This window comes from Pelmatolapia mariae, linkage group LG17, assembly GCF_036321145.2.
Source record: "Pelmatolapia mariae isolate MD_Pm_ZW linkage group LG17, Pm_UMD_F_2, whole genome shotgun sequence".
Lineage (NCBI taxonomy): Eukaryota > Metazoa > Chordata > Actinopteri > Cichliformes > Cichlidae > Pelmatolapia > Pelmatolapia mariae.
The window spans coordinates 36,505,782-36,527,594 of record NC_086242.1 but is presented as its reverse complement, the minus strand read 5'-3'; the positions used below and the strand labels follow the sequence as shown (position 1 = coordinate 36,527,594).

At 40.3% G+C, this 21,813-nt stretch overlaps 1 protein-coding gene across 1 annotated transcript; it reads right to left on the bottom strand.

The window, feature by feature from the left end:
* Nucleotides 1–1,872: 1,872 nt before the first annotated feature.
* On the bottom strand, nucleotides 1,873–20,013 carry LOC134615754 (NXPE family member 3-like). The gene is made up of 7 exons (XM_063460387.1): nucleotides 19,789–20,013; nucleotides 19,050–19,223; nucleotides 8,580–9,005; nucleotides 6,184–6,476; nucleotides 5,864–5,934; nucleotides 4,739–4,945; nucleotides 1,873–4,655 (listed from the first exon to the last, which is right to left on the bottom strand). Exons 1-7 carry the CDS (start codon nucleotides 19,831–19,833, stop codon nucleotides 4,180–4,182), a joined length of 1,692 nt encoding a protein of 563 aa, XP_063316457.1. The 5' UTR covers nucleotides 19,834–20,013; the 3' UTR covers nucleotides 1,873–4,179.
* Between the last annotated feature and the right edge of the window lie 1,800 nt (nucleotides 20,014–21,813).

Sequence of the window (21,813 nt, the reverse complement as noted above, 5' to 3'; positions counted from 1 at the left end):
AGCTTGTGCATCAATCAGTCAGGATGATGGGTTTGCTCTTCTTCTCTGATGCTGTTTGTCCACACTGCTGCTGCTTGCTGGGTCTCTTTGCTCAGGACTTTGCTGCTGTCTCTTTATCTGCCATGTTATTGCTCTTGGGGCTGCATTCCTTGTCTTCAGGGAGGAGTGAGAGCTCGCTTGTGAGGTTGAGGGACACATGGTGCTGTAAATAAGTTAGCCAGAAACTTGGCCTGAACGTTTCCAATGATATTAAACTATAACTTTCTTCCAACTGCTGCATGTGGAAAATCGATCCAGGTCTGCTTTTCATCTGAAAGTGACAAACTAAGACATTTTCATTATTATCATCACTGCTTAACCGACACACAGAACTCTCTCTCTGTCTTTCGTGAACTCTCCTTTCTTAAAAGCAGAAAATGAGATTGTAATTGTTCTTGGCTGATAAACACAAAACCTTTTTCCTATGATTTTTTTTTTTCATCTACAATGTAAATTTTGTCTCTTTTTTACTCTCTTTTTTTTTTTATAACTGGTGACCTGCAGAATCACCGTTCTCACAATTGGAAACAATTACGTTTACACAACGCACACACACTGCGACGTCAGGCACATTCACACTCACTTTTTTCATCTGCGTAGATAAATCATATGACTGATGACATGTGCCATGGTGATCCATAAGTATGATCACAAGTTTATTTAATTATTTTTCAACCCAACAAAACAAATAAACAAAAACATGATGCTGATGCTATGAACACTCTACACACATGAATCAAGATACAGGAAAACTGCTGCGCATCTGAAAGACGAAGCTGAACTCACGGATACGCTACATACTTGAGTTATCATAGTTCTGTTTCCCTCTCTTTGATGAGTTCTCAGCCAGCTCCCGATCTGATAATGTGTAGCTTGCTCATCAGCTCAGAAGAGACCGCAACGCAACCTCACACAGTGGTTGCGTGCTTTGCCCCACAGTGGCAAAGACTTGCACTTTCATATTCAATTCAGCTTCTCCATCATGTAGTTTTCAGCTGTTTCATACAGGGTTCAGCATATTAGTTGTTTTCATAGGTGTGCTCTATATCTCAACAATGGCTCATAATAAGACGACAGTCTTTCAAACAGATCAAGTGCCCCTATGCACGTCATTAGTTTAAATATTTACCTATTTTGCTTCATCTCATATGTCATTGTACTGAATTCGAGCAACCTTAAGCTTAATGCAGATAACTGTTAACAACTGGTTAAATTAATGGCCTGGAGCACAGGCTGTTGTTGATCAGGGAAATCTAAAGAATCTAAACATTTTGTGTCAGCAAGGGGTGGGGGGAAGCCATTCACCAGAGCATAGCTTAAATGCTGCTGATGTGGGCTGGCCTTCTCCACACGCTCTTCAAGGCTGCTGTGTTTTCTAAAAATTTCTAAGATTTGAATCCAAACATTGTACAGCAACCAATTTACCCTCAAGATCACAGTTTTGTATGAGAATATAAATATCTCGCGCTGCCAAGAGTAAATTCTTGCATGAATGTGTCGTCTCCCTGTGAGGTAGTCTTACTTGCTCGGGAACCCATGATAACAACAACAACCGGCGTCACAGACTGTGCCTGACTTACACAAACAACACAAAATAGGCCTATAACTTTCCCCAGCCTGCGTGAACCCGCACGGCTTAGGCCTGCGTCAAACCGCGCGGCCGTACTCAATTAAGGAGCCGTCGCTCTCTTTTGTTTATAAGCCTGCATTAACCGCACGGCTTAGGCCCGCGTCAAACCGCGCGACCGTGCTCGCGTGTACCCGCGCAGCTACAGCGCTCTTCTTTGTACAGTACTTACTTGGTGTTGCTCTTGCGTGTAGTATAGCCTCGAATCTCGCCAATCGTCATTCATCGAGAAGAAAAGACAGACACCTAATCCACAGGAACTTCCTGGCTGACGTCAGTCTTTCAGCGTGTCCCTTCTCCCCTCGGTGAATGTCGACCCAGAGATCCGGCTCTCGAAGGACCAATTAATGATAGGTTTGTAGCTTGAACCCATTCGCTGGAACGTTGAAGGCAATGTAATTACACAGCAAGAACAAGACACAAGTAGGCAACGTTCTTTGTGTTACTCATGCATGAGGAGGCCTGCCTGGAGCCAAGTGTCGTTCCAGCCACTTGACCTCCGTCAGACTCTCGGCCAGGTTCCCCATAGCACTCCTTTTATTGTGGTCACATGAATATGCATAGGTTCATTAACATATCACATCTTACATAGGTATACATGTGAACAAAGAATACTCTGTGTGTGTGTGTGTGTGTGTGTGGTCAAGCATGACCCCATAAATGACTTCCCTAAACCTGCTGGCCTGGAAGTCCAGCAGTTCATCTAAACAAAAGGCACTTAGACTAAAACAGATATAGATACGTTTATCCTACCATAAAACAATAAGACAAGGTACGACCTCTCCCATGCTCCCAGAGTGTGGGTGTGAAAGCCAGTGCTCTGGAATGCACACAAGTGTCTCTGCAGACTACTAAGGATCAAACCTCCTATCACTACACAATCGATTATATACTTCAAAGCATATGGCACAAATATTTCTAAGCATAAATGACAATCAACAATACAAAACCTAACAACAGTCTTATGTTTAAATTACATTATATTTAGTCATAAATGTTAATTATTTAGCACCTCTCAAGATAAATATTACAAACAACACAACAAAAATGCTACAACATAAAAACAAAAAGGTTATCCAGAAGCAAGTTTAAAAAGATGAGGTTTTAGTTGCTTTTTAAAAGAGATCACAGCGTCATAGACTTTCAGGGTCTGGAGCTGGTGCTGGAAAAGTGGACGTTTGTGCATGCAGAGCTCTAAAAATAAAAAAACCCCACAATCTTAAAGTGGAATCTGAAGTTGATGGAGAATCAGTGCACCTGGATTAATGTATGTGGGTAGCGTTCTGAACAACCTGCAGGCATTCCAAGGATGCTTTATTAAAACCAGTAAACAATGAATTTACAGTAATCCAGATGTGATAAAATAAAGGCATAAATAACAAATATCAATCCAAAGCCTGACACAGTAGAACTCAACCTGGTGATCCAAGTAACAGAAATAAGAACGAACCAGAGATTTAACGTAAGCATTGACAGTGAAGACAGAGTCAAACGTTACACCAAGGTTCCTGACAGAAGATTTAGCAAATGTGGCAAGGGAACCTAAGTTGTCATTAACTTAATCTGTCACTGGCAAAAACAAGGACTTCTGTTTTCTTTTCATTCAGCTGGAGAAAATGTTTCTTGTTTTTGTCCTTTCATGAATCCAGAAAATACATTCACATGTCTTGTGATATTTTTAGTAAACACTTAACTCTAGAGGTAATACCTGAGCGGTCAGTCAGATTAATGCTCCCAACAGTACTCTAGAAATAGATGCAAATTCACTGGCAGTGTTGTGTAAAATCTGACGTCATTTTACAGGGTTTACACATTTTTTAAAGTAATGCTTAGCATTATTAAATTAACAATCAGTGACTATTTCGAGATGTTATATCCCATCTTATGTCCCTTCTTAGTAGCATTAATTTCGATATTTTTATGTCCACCTGAATACATATCTATAGCAAACATTTAAATTATTTCTAACTTTGCTCAATGTTACCCCTTTTAAGTTTTTATTTTGCCTTTCTGTGTTATTTGATTTGCTGCAGAAAACACAATAAAAGTTGCACTGAAAAGATGACTGTGGCGAAACACATTTTCTTTGGAAGCAAGGCAGCATAGTGAAGCTTACTTCTTTTGTGGTAATGAGTAAACTACTCAATAAGTGACTTTGAATTACAAACTACTGTCAATAAAACATTCATAGTGTCTCATAGATTGGTTCATTGGAATGAGCCTGTATGAGGCAATATTCCCTTATATAAATCCTGCTTGTGTGTCAGATAAGGAGTTCCAGTATTTCCTGAATTGTTGCATGAAAATCCAAAGGCTCAGTTTAATTATTCATTACTATTTATCATGCATTAGACTCAACGCAGTCTGTATTTCTCTGTTATAAATAAGCAAGAAATAAATGTGTGTGTGCATGGGCTGCTGAAAAACAATCACATCTAGCCACCTTTTTTAGGGCATATGTAGGACAAGAGAACATTAATCATGTTTTCAATAATTGGAGGCTGTGGGTGGAGTTAATGTGGCAGGTTGTGGGCCACGACCATCTCCCAAGCATCCACCAGATGGACATTCAGTCCTTTGAACATGGCCCTGAGCACCCTGTCACACTGCAGCGAGTACCAGTCGCTGTTAGTGATTGTCTCATAGAGCGTCAGATTTTTTGGGTTTGCAGTCCGAATGACAACCAGTGTATCTGGAGCCCTGGACAGCAGCCGCACCACCGCCCTGCAGATGCTCTGCAAACGCCGGATGTAGACCTCGACGGGGAAAGTGCTGAAGTGCGACCAAATGCCAAGAACTACGACGGTCTCGCTGCCTCCAGTCAAGCTGTCTAATTCGTTGGCAATATAGCGCAACTCGCTAATTGGGACTTTGGAAAACCTGATAGGAGGACCATGGCAGCGGTATGTCACCAAGATGTTGTTCACATAGTCCAGAGCCATATAAGGTCCAATTTTTTTATGGCTATGCAGGTTAAACTCCTTAAGATCTGAAAATAATACAGAGAGAATGATTTAAGTTTCACCGTGAAAAAAATCAAATTGTTGCCAGAGAGGTTTGTGGAGCAGCTACCTGGTAGTGTTGCGTTAAAGTATTCAAACCACTGCCTGACGGTGGAGTCTCCGTATATATGAACCACCTTTCCTTTCAGACACTGAGTGATAGCTGAGGAAGCGTTGAAGTGAGGAACTCTGGGGCCACGTAATGCTCGCCACACACCGTGGAAATAATACCCAGAGGGTCTAGACTTCACAGTGTGCCTACTCACCATGGACCAACCTGAGAAGACATTAAAAAATAAATAATAGTATATTTTTAACCAGCTGATAAGTCTAATCTTACTGTTAAGCAAATTCCAGAGAAAAAAAAGCCACTCTACCATCATACTACAGATGCAAGACTTCACACCACTATATTAGTTTTGGAACAGTTTAACCCTGTGGCCATCTACATGAAATCATGGCAGCTTTGAACGTATCATAATCTGTCTTGATTGTAAACCTTACAACTCACCACATGTGTGGATGTTTAAAACTTGCCTCAAACTGAAGATTAAAGAGAGAAGGTGCACTTCATTCAGCATTTTATCTGCTAAGTGCAGCTTGTGGTGTGATCAAAACATTTTGGAAACCAGTCAGAAAAAACAAAAACCTTATCTCTTATTCATGGTCAATTTTTTGACACTCTTCTGTTGCAGCTACTTTTAAATTGCATCTGGAAGGTCCTGTTATAATCACTTGCATTTAAGTATGGACCTTAAATTTGTGCAGAGAGCACATCCGGTAGGAGATCAACTGGAACTGTAGTCACGGTTTGACATTTACAGGTTTGTGCAGGTGAATTCCTGAAGGAGAGCTGTACTGTAACATTCTGAGTAGTCTGAGTATATCCACTGGAAACTGAACATGTAGTATGTATCAGCACACAACTGTGGGCCCACACACAGTGCAATGAAAATTGTGAGATCAAGACAAGTTGTGTTTTGACACAGATGCGGAGACCCAGAAATGCAAGGGCACAGAACATGGCTTCCAGGGAGTGATCCATGGGTAGCAGTCAAGCTTCTGAAGGAGCACTGAAAAAAACCTCTTAGGGATTATCTCTCCACATGAACACTAACATCACATCCAAAAACTTTTAGCTTACTCCATACTACTAAAAAAAATGTAAAAAAAAATTGGAAAAATTGTACTTTACCTTTAGTTTTTGGCAAAACAGTGACACAGGAAGGTCCTGAAGCTGGAATGGAGACTTTCATGTTGACACCACTGAGGCAAAGCACATGCAACAAAATGATTTAGATTGCAGAGAACAAAACAAAAATACCCTTTTTTACCCATTTACCATTAACACAAGTACAGACAAAGTTTGCTTCATATCTGAGTGTAAAAAAGTAGCTTTTTTGAAGAAAAACCTCAAAATCATCAAGTGTGACAGATTTTTTGTGTCAGTCACTTTTTGCCTCGACTTTAGAAATTCCCCATTTAGGTCACACAGATAATGTGGCATATACACACCTTTGAAAAAGGGTCTCTGTGGTCATGAGGTTTTTTTTAAGCCTTCCTTTGGAGTGATTGATCCTGGTATCACAACTCAGATTCTTTGGCTTGTAGCAGAACCACGGCTCGCCTGTACGGAGGTCAGTGTAGTTGCACAAAGGCTGCTGGGTTGGACGCAAACATATGTTACAGACAGTAGTTTCATTGATGTAGCCTGAGCGGAAGAGGCTCTTGAAGTAAATCCTGTCAGGGTGTTTTCTGGTCAGACTGCACAGCACTGTGATTGCCTCACTGGGGTGAACCAGTGTTACCTGGGAGGACAAAGAATGACATTCCTATTTGTGTATTTCTCTGTGGATTGGCATACAGCACAGCTAAACTTCCCTTAGATCATGATGACGTCATAATGATCATGCCTGGGCATACTGCTTATGACAAGAGCAAATGGTTGAAGTTAAATATGCAAACCACACTTTTAGACATCATGTATATAGATGCATAGTGGTAATCTTGTCAGTATTAATATGGTTTTAGTTGCTTTAGAAATCAACAAGCAAAAGAAGAACTCCAAAAGTGCAAACCGCTACCAAACCAGCACACTCTCTGAGTATTTATCTTTAAGGGAACAGCAATACATTTTAAATATATATACATTTTTCTTTCTTTGTACGTTTTAAACATACTTTAAGAAGTTTGAAGATTTGACTATTTTCTGAGAAATAGAAGTTCAATTTGGATTTGATGGCAGCATCTCAAAAAAAATTGTGATAATGGAAAGAAAAGGGTGGAAAAGTGAGCATTTTGCAGTAATTAGGTTAATGGGCAACATGGTAGTAACATATTTGGGAATAAAGAACATTTCAGAGAGGCCCAGTTTCTTTGAATAAAAGAAAATATGCAAAAATTACAAACTGTGGAACAATTTCAGAACAATGCTCCAAAATGTAGGATTGAAAACACTTAGAATATTTCATCACCTACAATATATAATATCATCAAACGTCTTGGAGAAATCTCTGTAAGCATGGGATAAGGGGAAAAAATATTAGATAGCTGTGACCTTCAGGCTTACAGAGAGCATGCATAATTCTGTCATGGAAATCACTGTGTGACCCCAGGAACACTCCCAGAAATCACTCTGTGAACACAGTTCACCATGCAATTCACAAGTGCAGGTTAAAGCTCTATCATGAAAAGAAGATGCAACATGTGAACATGATAAAGAAACACCACTATCATCTCTGGGCTAAGGTCATTTAAATTGGATTAAGACAAAGTGGAAAAAACTGTTCTGCGGTCACATGAATTGAAATTCTAATAAAGAGGAAAGGAAACATCATGTTAGCAGCACTCTGTTCAAAAGCCTGCTTCTCTGATGTCAGGCGCAGCACATTAATGCTATTGAAACTGGCAGCTTGTACATGTGGAAAAGCATCATCAGTGCTTGGTGGGAGGATCCGTTCTTCTACAGGTTTTAGAGGAATATATGCTCCCATCTAGATGATGGCATTTTCATGGGAAGACTTTCATGTTTCAGAAAGAGAATGCAAAAGCAAACAGTGCATCTTTTGCAACACCATGGCTTCATAGTAGAAGAGTCACATACTGCTTAACTGGGCTACCTACAGTCCAGACTTTTGACCAAAATTAGGAAAATATAATGAGGCCTGTTAAGCCACTAGAATCCTATATCAGGTGAGAATGATGCAAAATTTGGTTTCCTTAGTTGTTAAAAGAAAAGGAGATGCCACACAGTGGTAAACATGACCCAGTTCTAAATTTTTCAACATGTATTGCTGCCATTAAATTCAAAATGACAATTTTTCTCCTTGCAGCAGGACATTTTCTCAGTTTAAACTTGTTATATTGTTCTATTATGAAGAAAATCTTGATTTATGATATTTGCAAATCACTTCATCCATACTTTTTTGGAAGTGAGGTTGTATGATGTATCACATAATATTGATGCTTAAAGTTGGTTGCAGTAAGAGTCATGCACAAAAATGTGGTCTCGGCTTTAGAGTGTGGCTTTTTGACTGGGTGCAGTTGAAGTTTTAACAAAGCTTAAAGTTAAACGTGAAAAGTGCCAAATTAGAGCCAACCAATGTCCTTTTAGGACCTGAAACCTTTTTTTCAGTGTTTATAGCTTGACTTTCAGATTTACTTCATTTTATGTCAAGTGTGAATTGTGTCTGATTGGTTAGATTCTGTTACCATTTCTGTGTTTTACTTTGAAAGTTGTCTCCTGTGTCTGAATTTTACTTCCCTATCCTTATTTTAACCGTTTGCACCTGTGTCTTGTTTAGTCTACCATCTTGAAATGAGAATCCTACCTTTGTCTGAAGATCATATTGCATTAAAAAGGAAGGTCGACTGAAAGACCATGATCACATTGAAATCAGTTTTAGCATCACCTCAACCTCTGCGTTTCCTTCCCAGGGTAAATAGAACACAGCAGAATAGGAGCCATTGAGATGATCCACCACTCGCCCTACCACACCTGCACCAAGAGTCGGGTTGTGGAGCCGGGCAAGTAAAACGTCTCCCCCAAATTTCTTTGGAAGCCCCTGGAAGTCGTACATTTTGATCAGAATCTCCAGGTTATCATCTTTGTGCCACTGTCCGTCTTCCCTCACTGGGAGAATGGTGAAGCTGCTGTGTGAGGGATCAGTGGTCTTGCTCAGGTAATGAGGAAATGGTAAAGGTGGGGTTTCAGGCCAAGTGATGGACTTTAATAGGAGGTGTTCTTCATGAGTCTCCTCAAGGGACAGTGGTTGGAATTTGCAGAAGTCATAATGTCTGTCTGCATATGAGCTGTGGATGGTAGACTTCACAGTATTCTGAAAATAGAAAACAGAGAGAGAGCGCAGACAAAAATCCATCAAATAAATGACCAGCGGTTAACAAATTTCAATAAAATGTTTATCTTGAAATTGTATTTCTTACTTTCATGTCTTATTTGTGCCAATGCTTTTTTTTTTTTTTCCGCCTGTCCTGTTTGGTTCTTTTACCATCAGAATTATTGTCTAAATGCAAAGAAAGATGCCCAACGGATTTACTTTACCAAATGGACCATCCCGGCCTTGCCGTATTGGTCTATTTGATTCATCTTTGCTTTTATTGTTTATTTATTTTATTTTCGCTTGCTACACACGGGACAGACATGACTGGGGGAAAGAAAAGGGAGAAAGAAAGAGGGAAAGAAAAACAGCGGGGACGAGGAATGGTGATAAAGGGAAAAAAAACAAAAAACAAAAACCAACAAAACAAACAGACAAAAAATACATATATCAATCACCTGGATCACGTGTTGAGAAAGAAAAAGGAGAAAACAAGCAAAAAAAAAAAACCCAGAGCAATATAATAAACAACATCATCGCGATGATCTATGTGAATATAACAATAAATACTAAATATTAAACATTATTGTGCCGCACGTTGGATCAACAGCGGACAGTGTGCTTTGAGGTAGGAGCCAAAAAGGGTGTAGTTTGTGTCTGTGAGCACCCGTTTGTACACCTGTGTGCATGAGCGCACTTGTATTTAAAAGGTTCCTTCATGTAATTATCTGCTAGAGCAGGGGTCAGCAACCTTTAACACCCAAAGAGCCATTTGGACGCGATTTCCACGCAAAAGAAAACACTGGGAGCCGCAAATACTTTTTGACATCTAAAATGAAGATAACACTGTATATATTGTTTTTTTTTTCCTTTATGCTTTGTGTAAACAACTAAGGTGTGTTGCTTAAATCCATGAAGTGCTACAGAGAAAATTACATTTTATTTATGTAATTAACACATTTTGAACTCTTAAAGAAATATAACAAAAGGAAAGACAACTGAACCAACTGAACTAAAATGATCCATGTAGCAAAGAAAAACTGTTGTGAGCCGCCACCCTTATATTGCCTTTGGGCTTTTGTTGCCTTGACCTGACTTTTAAAAAAATAATTGGAAAAAAAGCACTATGCTGCTGAAAAATGAAAAATAGATATTTGCAAAATTCTGCCTAAATATGTATTTTACCTGGTTAATGTGTGTGGGTGGGGCGTGGTCTGCAGTGCCGCTGCAGGGGAGGCGCACGCACCTAATCACGCCTCGCCGCCTTAACGTCTGTGCTATCTGTGCTGTTGTGTTGGTATGTGTTGGGCTGTGAGCTTTAACACCGGCTGTATGAGTACAGCAACCGTGTGCGAAAAGTGGTTAATAAAGAGATGCTGAAAAGCATGTTCATGGAAACATCGTCGGGTCTGCCGTGGTATGTTTACAATGGAACTTCTGCTCCTGAACCTCTGCGCATAGTGTCTGCAAATCGGGGCTGTACGAAGTCACTTTCAGGACTGTAAGCTGTCATCTGTGAGGCGTGAGTGGTGTTTGTTTTTAACATAGTTTACAGTGTAGAATAGTTGCTAACATAATGTGGATCCGAAGATCCATAATTGGCTTACCTGGGGTTGAAAGTCTCAATAAATGCACGGCGTTTCGGCGGGTATATCGGCTTCGGCAAGTGTGACGCTTATTTTGAGCGATCAAAAAATAATAGAATATAATTTTATATTTATATTTCAATATCACAATAATCTTCCAATTTAGAACTACAAGTTAAAAAAAGAACTAACATAATTACTCAGCACTCACCCAACGTGGAGACAGACATAAATAGACACTGTACACACAATCACACTCCCCAAGCGTACTCTATACCCCAGGTCTAGGTACCCTTGCCCCTGGAGGGGGAAACTGCACCCAGACCCAGGTAGTGTTACCCTTTTCCCTGCGGTGGAGAGAAGAAGACCGCCTCGACTCCGCAGCAGGGAGGCCCCACATTCCAGACCCCAATCGGACGGCCGACTCCTCTTCCCAGCCCCCCTGCCCCAACAGGCAACAGAGAACGGGGGTGTGAGAAGACTCCAAACCTCCCTCCACCCGCTCATATGTAGTGTTGATGTACGTGTGTTCTAAGGTGCATTTAAAACCCAGGAGGGCATGGAGCTACCTGCCAGAGAGCAGCAGGTAAGCGCATAGCCCTTCCTGATAGCCCTCAATGTATACGTGTATTTAAAATTGAGAGGTGGGCAATGGCACCAGGGGTGAGGTTGTACACCCTGATGGTCTTCTGGATACCGTGTAGCGTGCCTACCCCCAAGGTCCTATATGTATGTGTTATGAGAATGTGAGTAATGTGAATGTCTAAGTTGTGGGATAAAATTGAGGCACAGGCAGCCAGAAGGGGACAAAGGGGGGGGGGGATGCCTCCCCTGCACCCTGGTGGCACACCTGCACCCCAAGGCCCTGCATGTGTGGATGATTGTGGTGGAGCGGGAAGAGGGAGGCAGCTGGAGATGGGGAGGGAAGGAAGGGAAGGGCAAGTGACCCCTCCCTGGGGCCAGCTCCCCCGCTGACCCCAGTAGGCACCCCCATACTCTGCAACCCACCAGGGAAAGGGGGCCCAGGCCCATCCGGACCGGGGCCCAGTTCAGCAGCGCCGCCCGGCCCCACAGAGCCCAGGACAGCCCACCCAACCCCACCGCAGAGAAAACTGCACCCACCCCGTCATCCACTCATCTTCCAGACTACACAAGACAATAGACACCCAGGCTGAGTTCTTCCTCCACCTCCCCTATATCTCCCCCACCTGCAGAGTGAGTTCCTGGAGAGAGGAGACCTCCTGCAAGATGTAACAGCCTCCCCCACCAGTTGAAGAGCCCCTCAGGTGGCTCGATGCACCGGCGGCATCCCGCGCCAGGGCTGAGCCCCCATACACCCACCGGCCCACAACCCGGCGACTAGGGTTGCCAACTCCCTGAAAAACAAAATAAGGGACGCCTCATGGCCAGGGCTGGGCGACCCGATTGTCTTCACCCTTCCCAGTGTGGGGAATTTCTTAGCTCTTTTTTTGTGTGTGTAATTATTTTTTTAACCATTTGACAAAGTGCGTCCCTTTTCAGCTCAATACTTTTGTTTCTAAATACGGAACGATTCCGTTTTTCACGGGACGGTTGGCAACCCTACCGGCGACACACCAACCAGGACCCTAGCCCCCAAGGCCCAACCAGGGCCCCAGCCCGGAGACGGAGCACCCCCAGAACCCCACGCCCGCCCCGGACCCACCCAGGGGCAGCCAGGCTACCAGGTCAGTAACCCACGTCCGTCAGCACAAACCCTCCCCTAGCCCCGCTGCACGCAGCCACGAGGAAACCATCACTTAAGAGCCAACAGAGCCCTTAACAGGCCATGACTGCAACCCCGGGTTGAGCCCTCCAAGGAAGACGCTCCTGGGGGATCCCCCGACGCCCCAAGCCTGTCCCTACCCCCACACCAATCACAACAGCGAAGGTGGGACCAAACTATGACCCCCCACCCCCACTAGGTGATGAAGCTGATCAAAGGAGCCCAGAGCAATTGATCTGATGTGGTGGCAGAGGCTGTATCAAGACTAATGTAATCTATTAGATAACTTCTATATTGGTTAGAATTAAGATTATTTTTATTTTTCCAGTTCATGAGGACTGTTTTCTTGGCTATGCATAGGGCAGTGAAAACCATATGGGCTATATTCTTTTCTGAAGTGACATTATCTAAGCTGCCCAACAAGCACACTAAAGGGGAAGTTGGAATGTTACATTTCATACACTTTGATAAGTCTTCACATATCTCGCGCTAAAACTTCTGAACTGGTGGACAGAACCAAAGAGCGTGGATATAATTGTCCGGTGTATTGGTTTGACAGTGTGAGCAGTTGTTGGAAGACGTAAAGCCCATCTTGAACATCCGATGACCTGTATAGTGCACTCTGTGTAGTATTTTGTATTGAATTAATTGAAGGCTGGGATTTCTAATTAAATGAAAAGTTTTTATGCACATCTGAGACCAGAAGTTTTGGTCTAAGTTAACTGATAAATCCACTTCCCATTTTGCAATAGGAAGTGATATTGATTCATCTGTTTTAGAAAGCATTCTGTATATTTTGGAAAGTAATTTTGGGGTTTTAAGTAGAGATGGACCGATCCGATATTACGTATCGGTATCGGTCCGATACTGACCTAAATTACTGGATCGGATATCGGAGAGAAATAAAAAATGTAATCCGATCCGAAGTATCACAAAATCACCTCACAAAACGCGCTACTTGGCCTAACCCAGCTCGGCGCATCGGAGCAGTATGTGTCACGTGATAGAGCGGCTGTTGTCTGCCAGACCTGTCGGCGGTCTGTTGGAGCATTTGGAGCCTCGCTACATGCTTCCTAAGGCATTTCATCTCGGCGAAAACTATCCCAGAGAAGTAAAGCAAGTGTGTAAGTTCATCCCTGAATGTTTGCATAGTATTTCCACATTAAGCTTAACAACTGATATATTGAGCCACAGCTGAACTGGCCTTTGGAGTTCCATATTGAGGTGAAAGGGAACCGATTTGTCCTGTACTTCAGCTAGAATTAAAAAATAGACACAAAGCTGAAGTTATTCTGTCTTTGCTGCGCAGTTGCATCTACTTCTCTCATTCTCTCCCCCTCCGTCTCCTGTTATTACTTCAAACATGAAACTGATCAACGATCAGCTGATCGGCTTTTCTGCCGCAAGTCCCGTCTCTCTTGTTTGTTTATCGCCCACTTTGCGCTAGAAAGAGGAAACCAGCGGATAAACAAGCAGCACGTTTAAGCTTGATAAGGTGTTGTTAGAATTTATTTAATATTACTTTCTACACCAGGATCTTTTTCTATGTAGCTGACGGCTGGTAACTGTGCAGGGGCGGATCTAGCAAAGTTTAGCCAGGGGGCCGATAGGGCATGAACAGGGAAAAGGGGGGCACAAAGACATATTTTTCTTTCTTATTCTCATTTAAAAGATCTAGCTTTTAATAAATAATTATCTGAATCTTACATCCAAAATTTTAATCTGATGTAAAATGTATAGAAGTCCATTATTGTATATAGTAACTATTAAGTCTAATATACCCTAGTAAGCTAGTACTTTTTCCTTTGGGAATGTACAATCTGTGCAGTCTGCAATTCTGTTGAAGAAAGATATTGAATCTATTTAATTATTCTTGAAAAATAATTGATTTCTGTGCATTTTTTTTCACACTGCATCAAATTAAAGTTGATTACGTCGATTAAGCATCATGAGGTGGGGGGTGGTTCCCTATTTTTTTCATTTATTTTTTTGCTGGGAGTTTTCAACCCTATTAGTTAGGTTGCTTACTCTTTAAAATACCAGAATAGGGAGGATGCAGTAGGTTTAAGTTTATTAGATTGATCAGTATTGCTGAACTATGAAATATTTTGGGTGCAGTGTATTTTTTGCACACAGGTATAACAGATTAGCTTTAGTGTTTTGTTTTGTTTTAACTTGAGTTTGAACTTATACAAAATGCAGCAAGATATTAAAAAAAACCAAACAGTTTTATTGATTAAAAAACACACTATATCGGATTCATATCAGTATCGGCCAATATCCAAATTTATGATATCGGTATCGGACATAAAAAAAGTGGTATCGTGCCATCTCTAGTTTTAAGAGTAAGGAATTGTACCACACTTGGTGGTGTTTGTAGTTCAACTTGACTGGGTTTAAATTTCTTTTTTACTATGGACTTAATTTGTTGATATTCTAAAAATCTTTTCTTGTTGATCCCATATTGTGTAACTAGTCTGTCTCAAATGGAATAAATTCTGTTCTTTCTAATATATGTTCTAAGTATTTGATTCCTTTACAACTCCAATCTGGAAAGTTTATCATATTATTGTTTTGTAATATGTCAGGGTTGTTCCAGATAGGTGTACGTTTGCATGGGATTAATGAAGACTCTGTCAATTTTAGAAACTCCCACCATGCTGTCAGAGAAGAGCTGATGTTGACGCTTTTAAAGCATTCATGTCGTTGGATGCTTGAGCTGATAAATGGTAGATCTGAAATCTCTAGATTATTGCAAAGTGCTTGTTCTACATCTAGCCAAGGTTCGTCTAAGAGGGTATGTTTTAGCCATCCTGAGATAAATTGAAGCCTGTTGGCTAAGAAGTAGTGCTGAAAGTTAGGTAGTTCTAATCCTCCTTTATCCTTGGTCTTTTGTAGTGTTTTTAAGCTTATATGTGGGGGTTTATCTTTCCAAAGGAATTTGGACATATATGAATCTAGAGATCTGAACCAATCTTGTGGCGGTTTAGTTGGGATCATTGAGAATAAATAATTTATTTTTGGTAAGACCATCATTTTTATAGCAGCAACCCTTCCCATGAGTGATATGGGTAGACATTTCCATCTCGCCTTCTACTTTCTTTAAAAGTGAGATATGGTTTAATTTAGTTAGATCTGCAAGCTTGGGAGAAACATTAATACCTAAATATTTTATATTTCCCGATTGCAGTGGTGTAGAAGAAGAATTATGGAAGGAGCAATTAATCGGAAGGACTGTCGATTTTGACCAGTTAATTGAGTAATCTGATATTCTTGCAAGAGTTTATCCATGCAATTACCCCAGAGAGATTGGTTTGTGAGTTTTGGAGAAAAAGTAACATCATCCGCATAAAGGCTGATTTTATGTTCCACGTTCTTGCATTTTATACCCTTAATTACTGAATTCTGTCTAATTGCTGCTGCTAGTGGTTCAATAAAAATAGCAATCAGTGAAGGGGAGAGAGGGCATCCCTGCCTGGTGCCCCTCAGGAGACAGAAGCTGGAGGATGTTTGGTCATTTGTTTTGACACAAGCTGTTGGGGAATTGTATAATATTTTTAAGCAGTTAATGAATGAGGTTCCAAAACCAAATTTGTGTAAAGTTGCAAATAGAAATTTCCAGTTAACTCTGTCAAATGCTTTTTCTGCATCTAAAGAAAATATTGTAGTTTCAATGTTTTTACTGTATGGGTAGTCTATCAAATTAAGTAATCTACGTGTATTTGTTGATGAGTGCCTACCTTTTATGAAACCAGTTTGGTCAGGATGAATTAAGAGGGGGGTTATTTTCTCTAGTCTCTTCGAGAGAGCTTTGCAGATTATTTTGAGGTCTACATTTATAAGGGATATTGGACGATAGCTTGAGGGATATACAGGGTCTTTGCCTGGTTTTAGCAGGAGATTAATGTTTGCAGAATTTATATTTGATGGAAGTCTGCCCTTTTCTTTGATTTCCAACAACGTTCTGTAAAAACTTGGTGCTAGAATCGTCCAGAATTCTTTGTAGAATTCTGCAGGAAAGCCGTCTGGACCTGGAGCCTTATTATTGGGCATACTTATCAGGGCTTCCTGGAGTTCCTGGAGTGGCGAATCCAGTGCCATTGCTTGAGTGTCTAATAATTTTGGAAGAGTTATGTTTTCCAAAAACTGATCAATTTCGTTTTTAGATGGGTTTATTTGTGGTGTATATAAAGTTTTATAGAAATCCCTGAAAATGTTGTTTATTTTTTTCGGGTCATATATTGTGTTCCCAGATAGATCTTGAACAGCACATATAGTTGTTTTTTTCTTTATTTATTTTTAGCTGGTTCGCTATTTGTGCTATTATCGCTATTTGTGCCAATGCAAATGTCTAATGATCCACATCTGCTTGATCTTCAGTAAAATGAATAAACTATTCAGTGAAGATGTCAAATACAAATCAGTGCACTAAACCTGAGCTTGTTCCAATATCTGTGTTACTTCAGGTTAGTCTGGGTGAACATTAACATTAAACTGACAGAAAGAGATGATTTACCATGAACATGCACTTTATCACAATGTTGGCTCTATTTAGGACAATGAGGCAACAAAGCCAGCCATCCTACAGAACAGTTCCAAGGGCGTAATTTGTGGTCCACGGTCAATTCAATTGAATTTTATTTATACAGCACAAAATCAATACAAAAGCCGCTTTACAAACAAAGTGCTTTATATTGTAAGATCGATCCTACAATAATACATATAGAGAAAAACCCAACAATCGTATGACCCCTTATAAGCAAGCACTTTGGCGACAGTGGGAAGGAAAGACTCCCTTTTAACAGGAAGAAACCTCCGGCAGAAGCAGGCTCAGGGAGGGGCGGCCATCTGCCACGACCGGTTGGGGAGAGGGAAGGAAGACAGAGATTAATAACAAGTATGAGTCAATGCAGAGCGGTCTATTAACACATTGAAAGTCATGTTGCTTGCCCGTGACTCATGGTTTAATTTTCTTTTGACCTGGATTTTTACAGTAAAGATTAGAAATACACAGCAAGAGAAAGAAATTATGACAAAACTTTAAAATTACATGGATGGATGCTTCATCTATTTTTTTAAACTAATGAGTACCTTCTGAGTATTTAAAAAAATAGATGATTGTACTAGATAGATTTTTGTTGTTTTTCAACAAAACAACAAAAAAACAATGATGTTTGCACATTTAAACTACACAATATTTTTGATGCAGCCTATATTATGGAGCATGTTAACCTTCTCTTCTTACATTGTGAATACAAATCATTATTCAGAGAGTGGGTTGTAACTGTTCTTCATTGATTGTGCTTAGTAAAGAGAGTTGGAATCTATCTGGTGAGTGAGCTTCAGTGTGTCTCCTCATTCATAAAGGAAGCAAACCTAAAAAAAAGTTTATGGAGTTACCTTGTCCTGGTAAAAGGGACAAAATGAATAAAACTTGAAGGTTCTGTATATTGTTTCTCATTCTTTTGCTCAGTTAGTGTAGGTATTTAGTTTTACCAACGGGTAAATAGGAAATAAGACTTCCCCTCCTTACAGTGTAATTGCAAATGACTATGGAGTAACTTCTAGACCATGCCCTATCATATAGGACGAAATACACATAATGAAAAAGAATTTGCATTTGACAATGAGAACCGCGCAGTCGATTGTAATAGATTTGAAAAATATTAGTAGTATACTGTGGATTTTAAACATTTTACTGAAACAATATTTAAAAATAATTATTTGTGAAATGTACTCCTATTTTGTTACTTTTTTAAGTAACAAAATACTTAGTTGTGGGGATAGGTTAATTGAAAAATTGAAAAATCTAAATTGCCCATAGGTGTGAATGTGAGTGCGAATGGTTGTCTGTCCCTGTGTGTTGGCCCTGCGATGGACTGGCGACCTGTCCAGGGTGTACCCCGCCTCTCTCCCTATGACAGCTGGGATAGGCTCCAGCACTCCCCGCGACCCTGAAAAGGATAAGTGGAAGCGAAAGGATGGATGGATATTTAAGTTGTCAGATTAGAAATTGTATTTTTTTGTGTAAGAAGCCAATATGTTGCTATTTAGGGTGCCCAAGTTCATTTTGTACAAACATTTTTTTACATGTGTTTCCACTCACAGTGACTGTGGGACTTCTGTATAATGTAGGTGTGGAGGTATAATCACCACTTTTTTAATTGGTTTAGATTTACTTGTTACATGCTAGGTGAAAGTATTACTCTCATATCAGGACTGGTGGAAATAAGATAAATACACCTGTTTACAATGCATCTTGGTTAGCACAGGTAAACATTTATTTGCCACATAGACACAGTTCACAGATCAGTCCTTCGCCATCATGTCTGCTGGTTATATTTACAACATCCCAGTTAAATACAGAAACTATTGGCAAGAAAACTACACTGCTAATTTTGAAATGTAAAAAAAACAAAAAAACAATGCCTGTCAATCATTAAGTGAAACTATTCTAAAAACACAGTTCACTGAACCTTATCTCACTGCCTAAAATTATTTAAGTCCCAAACAAATGAATAAAGAGACATGCAATTAGTGGGGTTAGGTTAACTGGTTATTCTAAATTGCCCGTAGGTGTGAATGTGAATAGTTGTCTATGTGCACAGTGCACCCTGCCTCCTCCCCAAAGACAGCTGGGACAGCCCTCATGACCCTGAATTGGACAAGCGTAAGAGAAAAGATGTATAAATGAATGAAAAAACAATTCCTCACCTCCAGGATGTCCATGAAATCTATCACGAAGCTTAAGGCAAACACGACCAAGAATAGAAAGATGCAGCCATACCTTGGAAGGCATGTGCGGACCTTTCTTTTACAAACTTGGAATTTCATGATCGATGAACAGTACTCATCTTTCCCTGCAGTGTAGCAGCGTGACCAGCTCACCTGGTACAGGAAAAAATTAAAGAAAAAAATATGGGTTGGTAACTATTTATTCAGGGGGAAAAACAGTTCTCGTAAAACTTCTCTGCAATCATAGAAGATGCTGAACATCTGCCAGCTAATAAACATGGAGAGATTTTTCATCAAAATATTTGAACCTTATAATGATTGTGGCCCAGCCTGTTAAATATAAATGAGCTTTCAACATTTCTCATAGGTGTAAGCAGATATTTATTTATTTTGGCTGTTTATGATTATTTGGTACTTTAACCCTTCATTACAATAGCAGCATGTTTCCCCTGCAATTAAAACAATATAAAACTAAAACAAGGAAAATAGTTCCTGTATAAACTACTGCGCATTTCCATATTCATCTAGGTTTTCACGCACACACACATTTGTTACTGCACTTATGACAGCTGTATTTGAATTTCACAACTTTGGGATAAATAAACATAAATTACATATGGTCTTATCCTAACTAATATGACCTTGTCATGTTTGTTTTTGCGGATGACTGACTCTAGTTATTGTACTCAAGTCTTTCTTAGCACAAAGTGTGACTCACAGGTTTGACGTGCAGCAGGACCTGATCTGTGCCATTCTGGACCATTGAGCCTGCTGATTTCCTGGAGCTGGGAAAACGACACGTCGTTTGGTCCTGCTGGGACCAAACTCAGACTTTGTCCGTCTTAACTCTGTTACTGATAGCTTTACATTGTATTTGTGTGTTAATGTTTTAAATCCGACAGGTCGTGATTTCTTAACTCTTTCTCCACAGCACCGCTCGCTATCGTTATTTCCTGTTTATGTGTGACGTCATGCGGCACCACTTTCCATGCAGGAGGGTAGAAAAACATGGACAGGAGTACTTCAGCATTGACTTGGATTTTGTTCTTACTTGGCCAGTAGTGTCAGTCAGTGTGTTTCTCTCTTCCCCCCCTTGCTTTTGCTGAGTATTTTTTTTTTACTCTGTGGGATGGAGGATGAGAACGGCACAATAACTGGAAGAGGGGAGACTTTCCACAACCACGTTGGGTTCCTTATCAAGCACCCCTGCCCCCCACACACATTTTTACCTCTGAACATGTTCTCCTCCTACAAGGCCTTTCACCACCTGATTATTGTCATGGCTGTAGAAGAGAACATTTGCTCACTCTTTGTTACTCCTTATTTCTGGTAATTGTGTCCAAAAGCTGGCTCCAAAACCCCTCTAGATTATGGATGTCAAAAAGAAGAATATCCTCACACCTGGATCCTTCATCGGGAACTCTATGGGGATATGGAGTGCAACACTACAGGCCAACTTCAAGCCCATAGGATAAGTCACCATCAAGTGCTACCAAGGAGACACGCTGTCCCCACTGCTGTTCTGCAAAGGCCTCAGTGAGATCATCAATAAGACTGGCTATGGCTACATATAAACATACATATATATATATATATATAAATATGTGTGTGTGTGTACAGTACATATATGCATGTAAAAGGGTGAGCTAAGTGCTCCTTATCTTCTGTGCCAAGAGCTACCAAGCCAAACTTTGTTGTATGACAATAATGACAATAAAAGATTCTATTGTATTCACAATACACCAAAGTAATTCAATTACACATTTCTGTAATTTTACAAACATTCTTACAATCTAAGCTAAAGATGTATGATGAAGAAAAACTGGCAATGTTGACATTACTCTTCCTGGTCTTAAATTAAGATATTTCATGCATTAAATGCAAAGTTCAGTGGTCAGATGAACATAAGATCAAAGTTGGCTGTATGTGGCCCATTATATAAAACAAATTTGACACCCCTGGTCTAGATCATTGCTGATTTCTGCAGAAGCTGTCAGTGGTGCTTTACTTTTTTTAATGCAGTTCATATCCAAAAAGGTTCAAAGAGCCTAAATTGGAAGTCACGACTACCAGCATGTAATGATGTTAAAGCTTATTCCAAACTCCTTAATATCTGTATTTCACATTGTTGACCTGAAACATTTCTCAGATCAAAGGGAATTTTGGTTTAACCCTGACTTAGTCTGAACTCAGTTATTCCGATGACCATTCAGACCATGCAATGTATACACAGCTTGATCAAGAAAAACCAAAACAGATCATTCCCTCATAGAAACTTTTGAGAGCAACTAACACTGCTCATCTGTTAGTTGGCACCCAAGGCCATAATTGACCCACTGCCAAACCAGTCATGCTGAACAATGAATGTTGCAGACAGCATAAGTTTTTCCATGGCTTCTCCAGACCTGTTCATGTCTGTCACATGTGTTTCGTTTGAACCTGCTCTCATCTGTAAAAAGTGCAGAGCACCACTAGTGGACCTGGCAATTCTGGAATTCTATGGCAAATTCCAGCTCGAGGACATTGGGCCTTTATATTCTCACAGCACTATAGATATCACAGTGTCACAGTGGCAGTCACAATGGCCAGTTAGAAAACTGAAAAATATTGCCCAATCGTAACATGAGCAAAAGTACCATTTTTAAGGATTATAGTAACCTAACCTAGAGGTTAAGGCTGCTTTAAATGGTTAAACAGATGAGGAATAAATATGTGTACACATGGACTACTGAAACAAAGACAT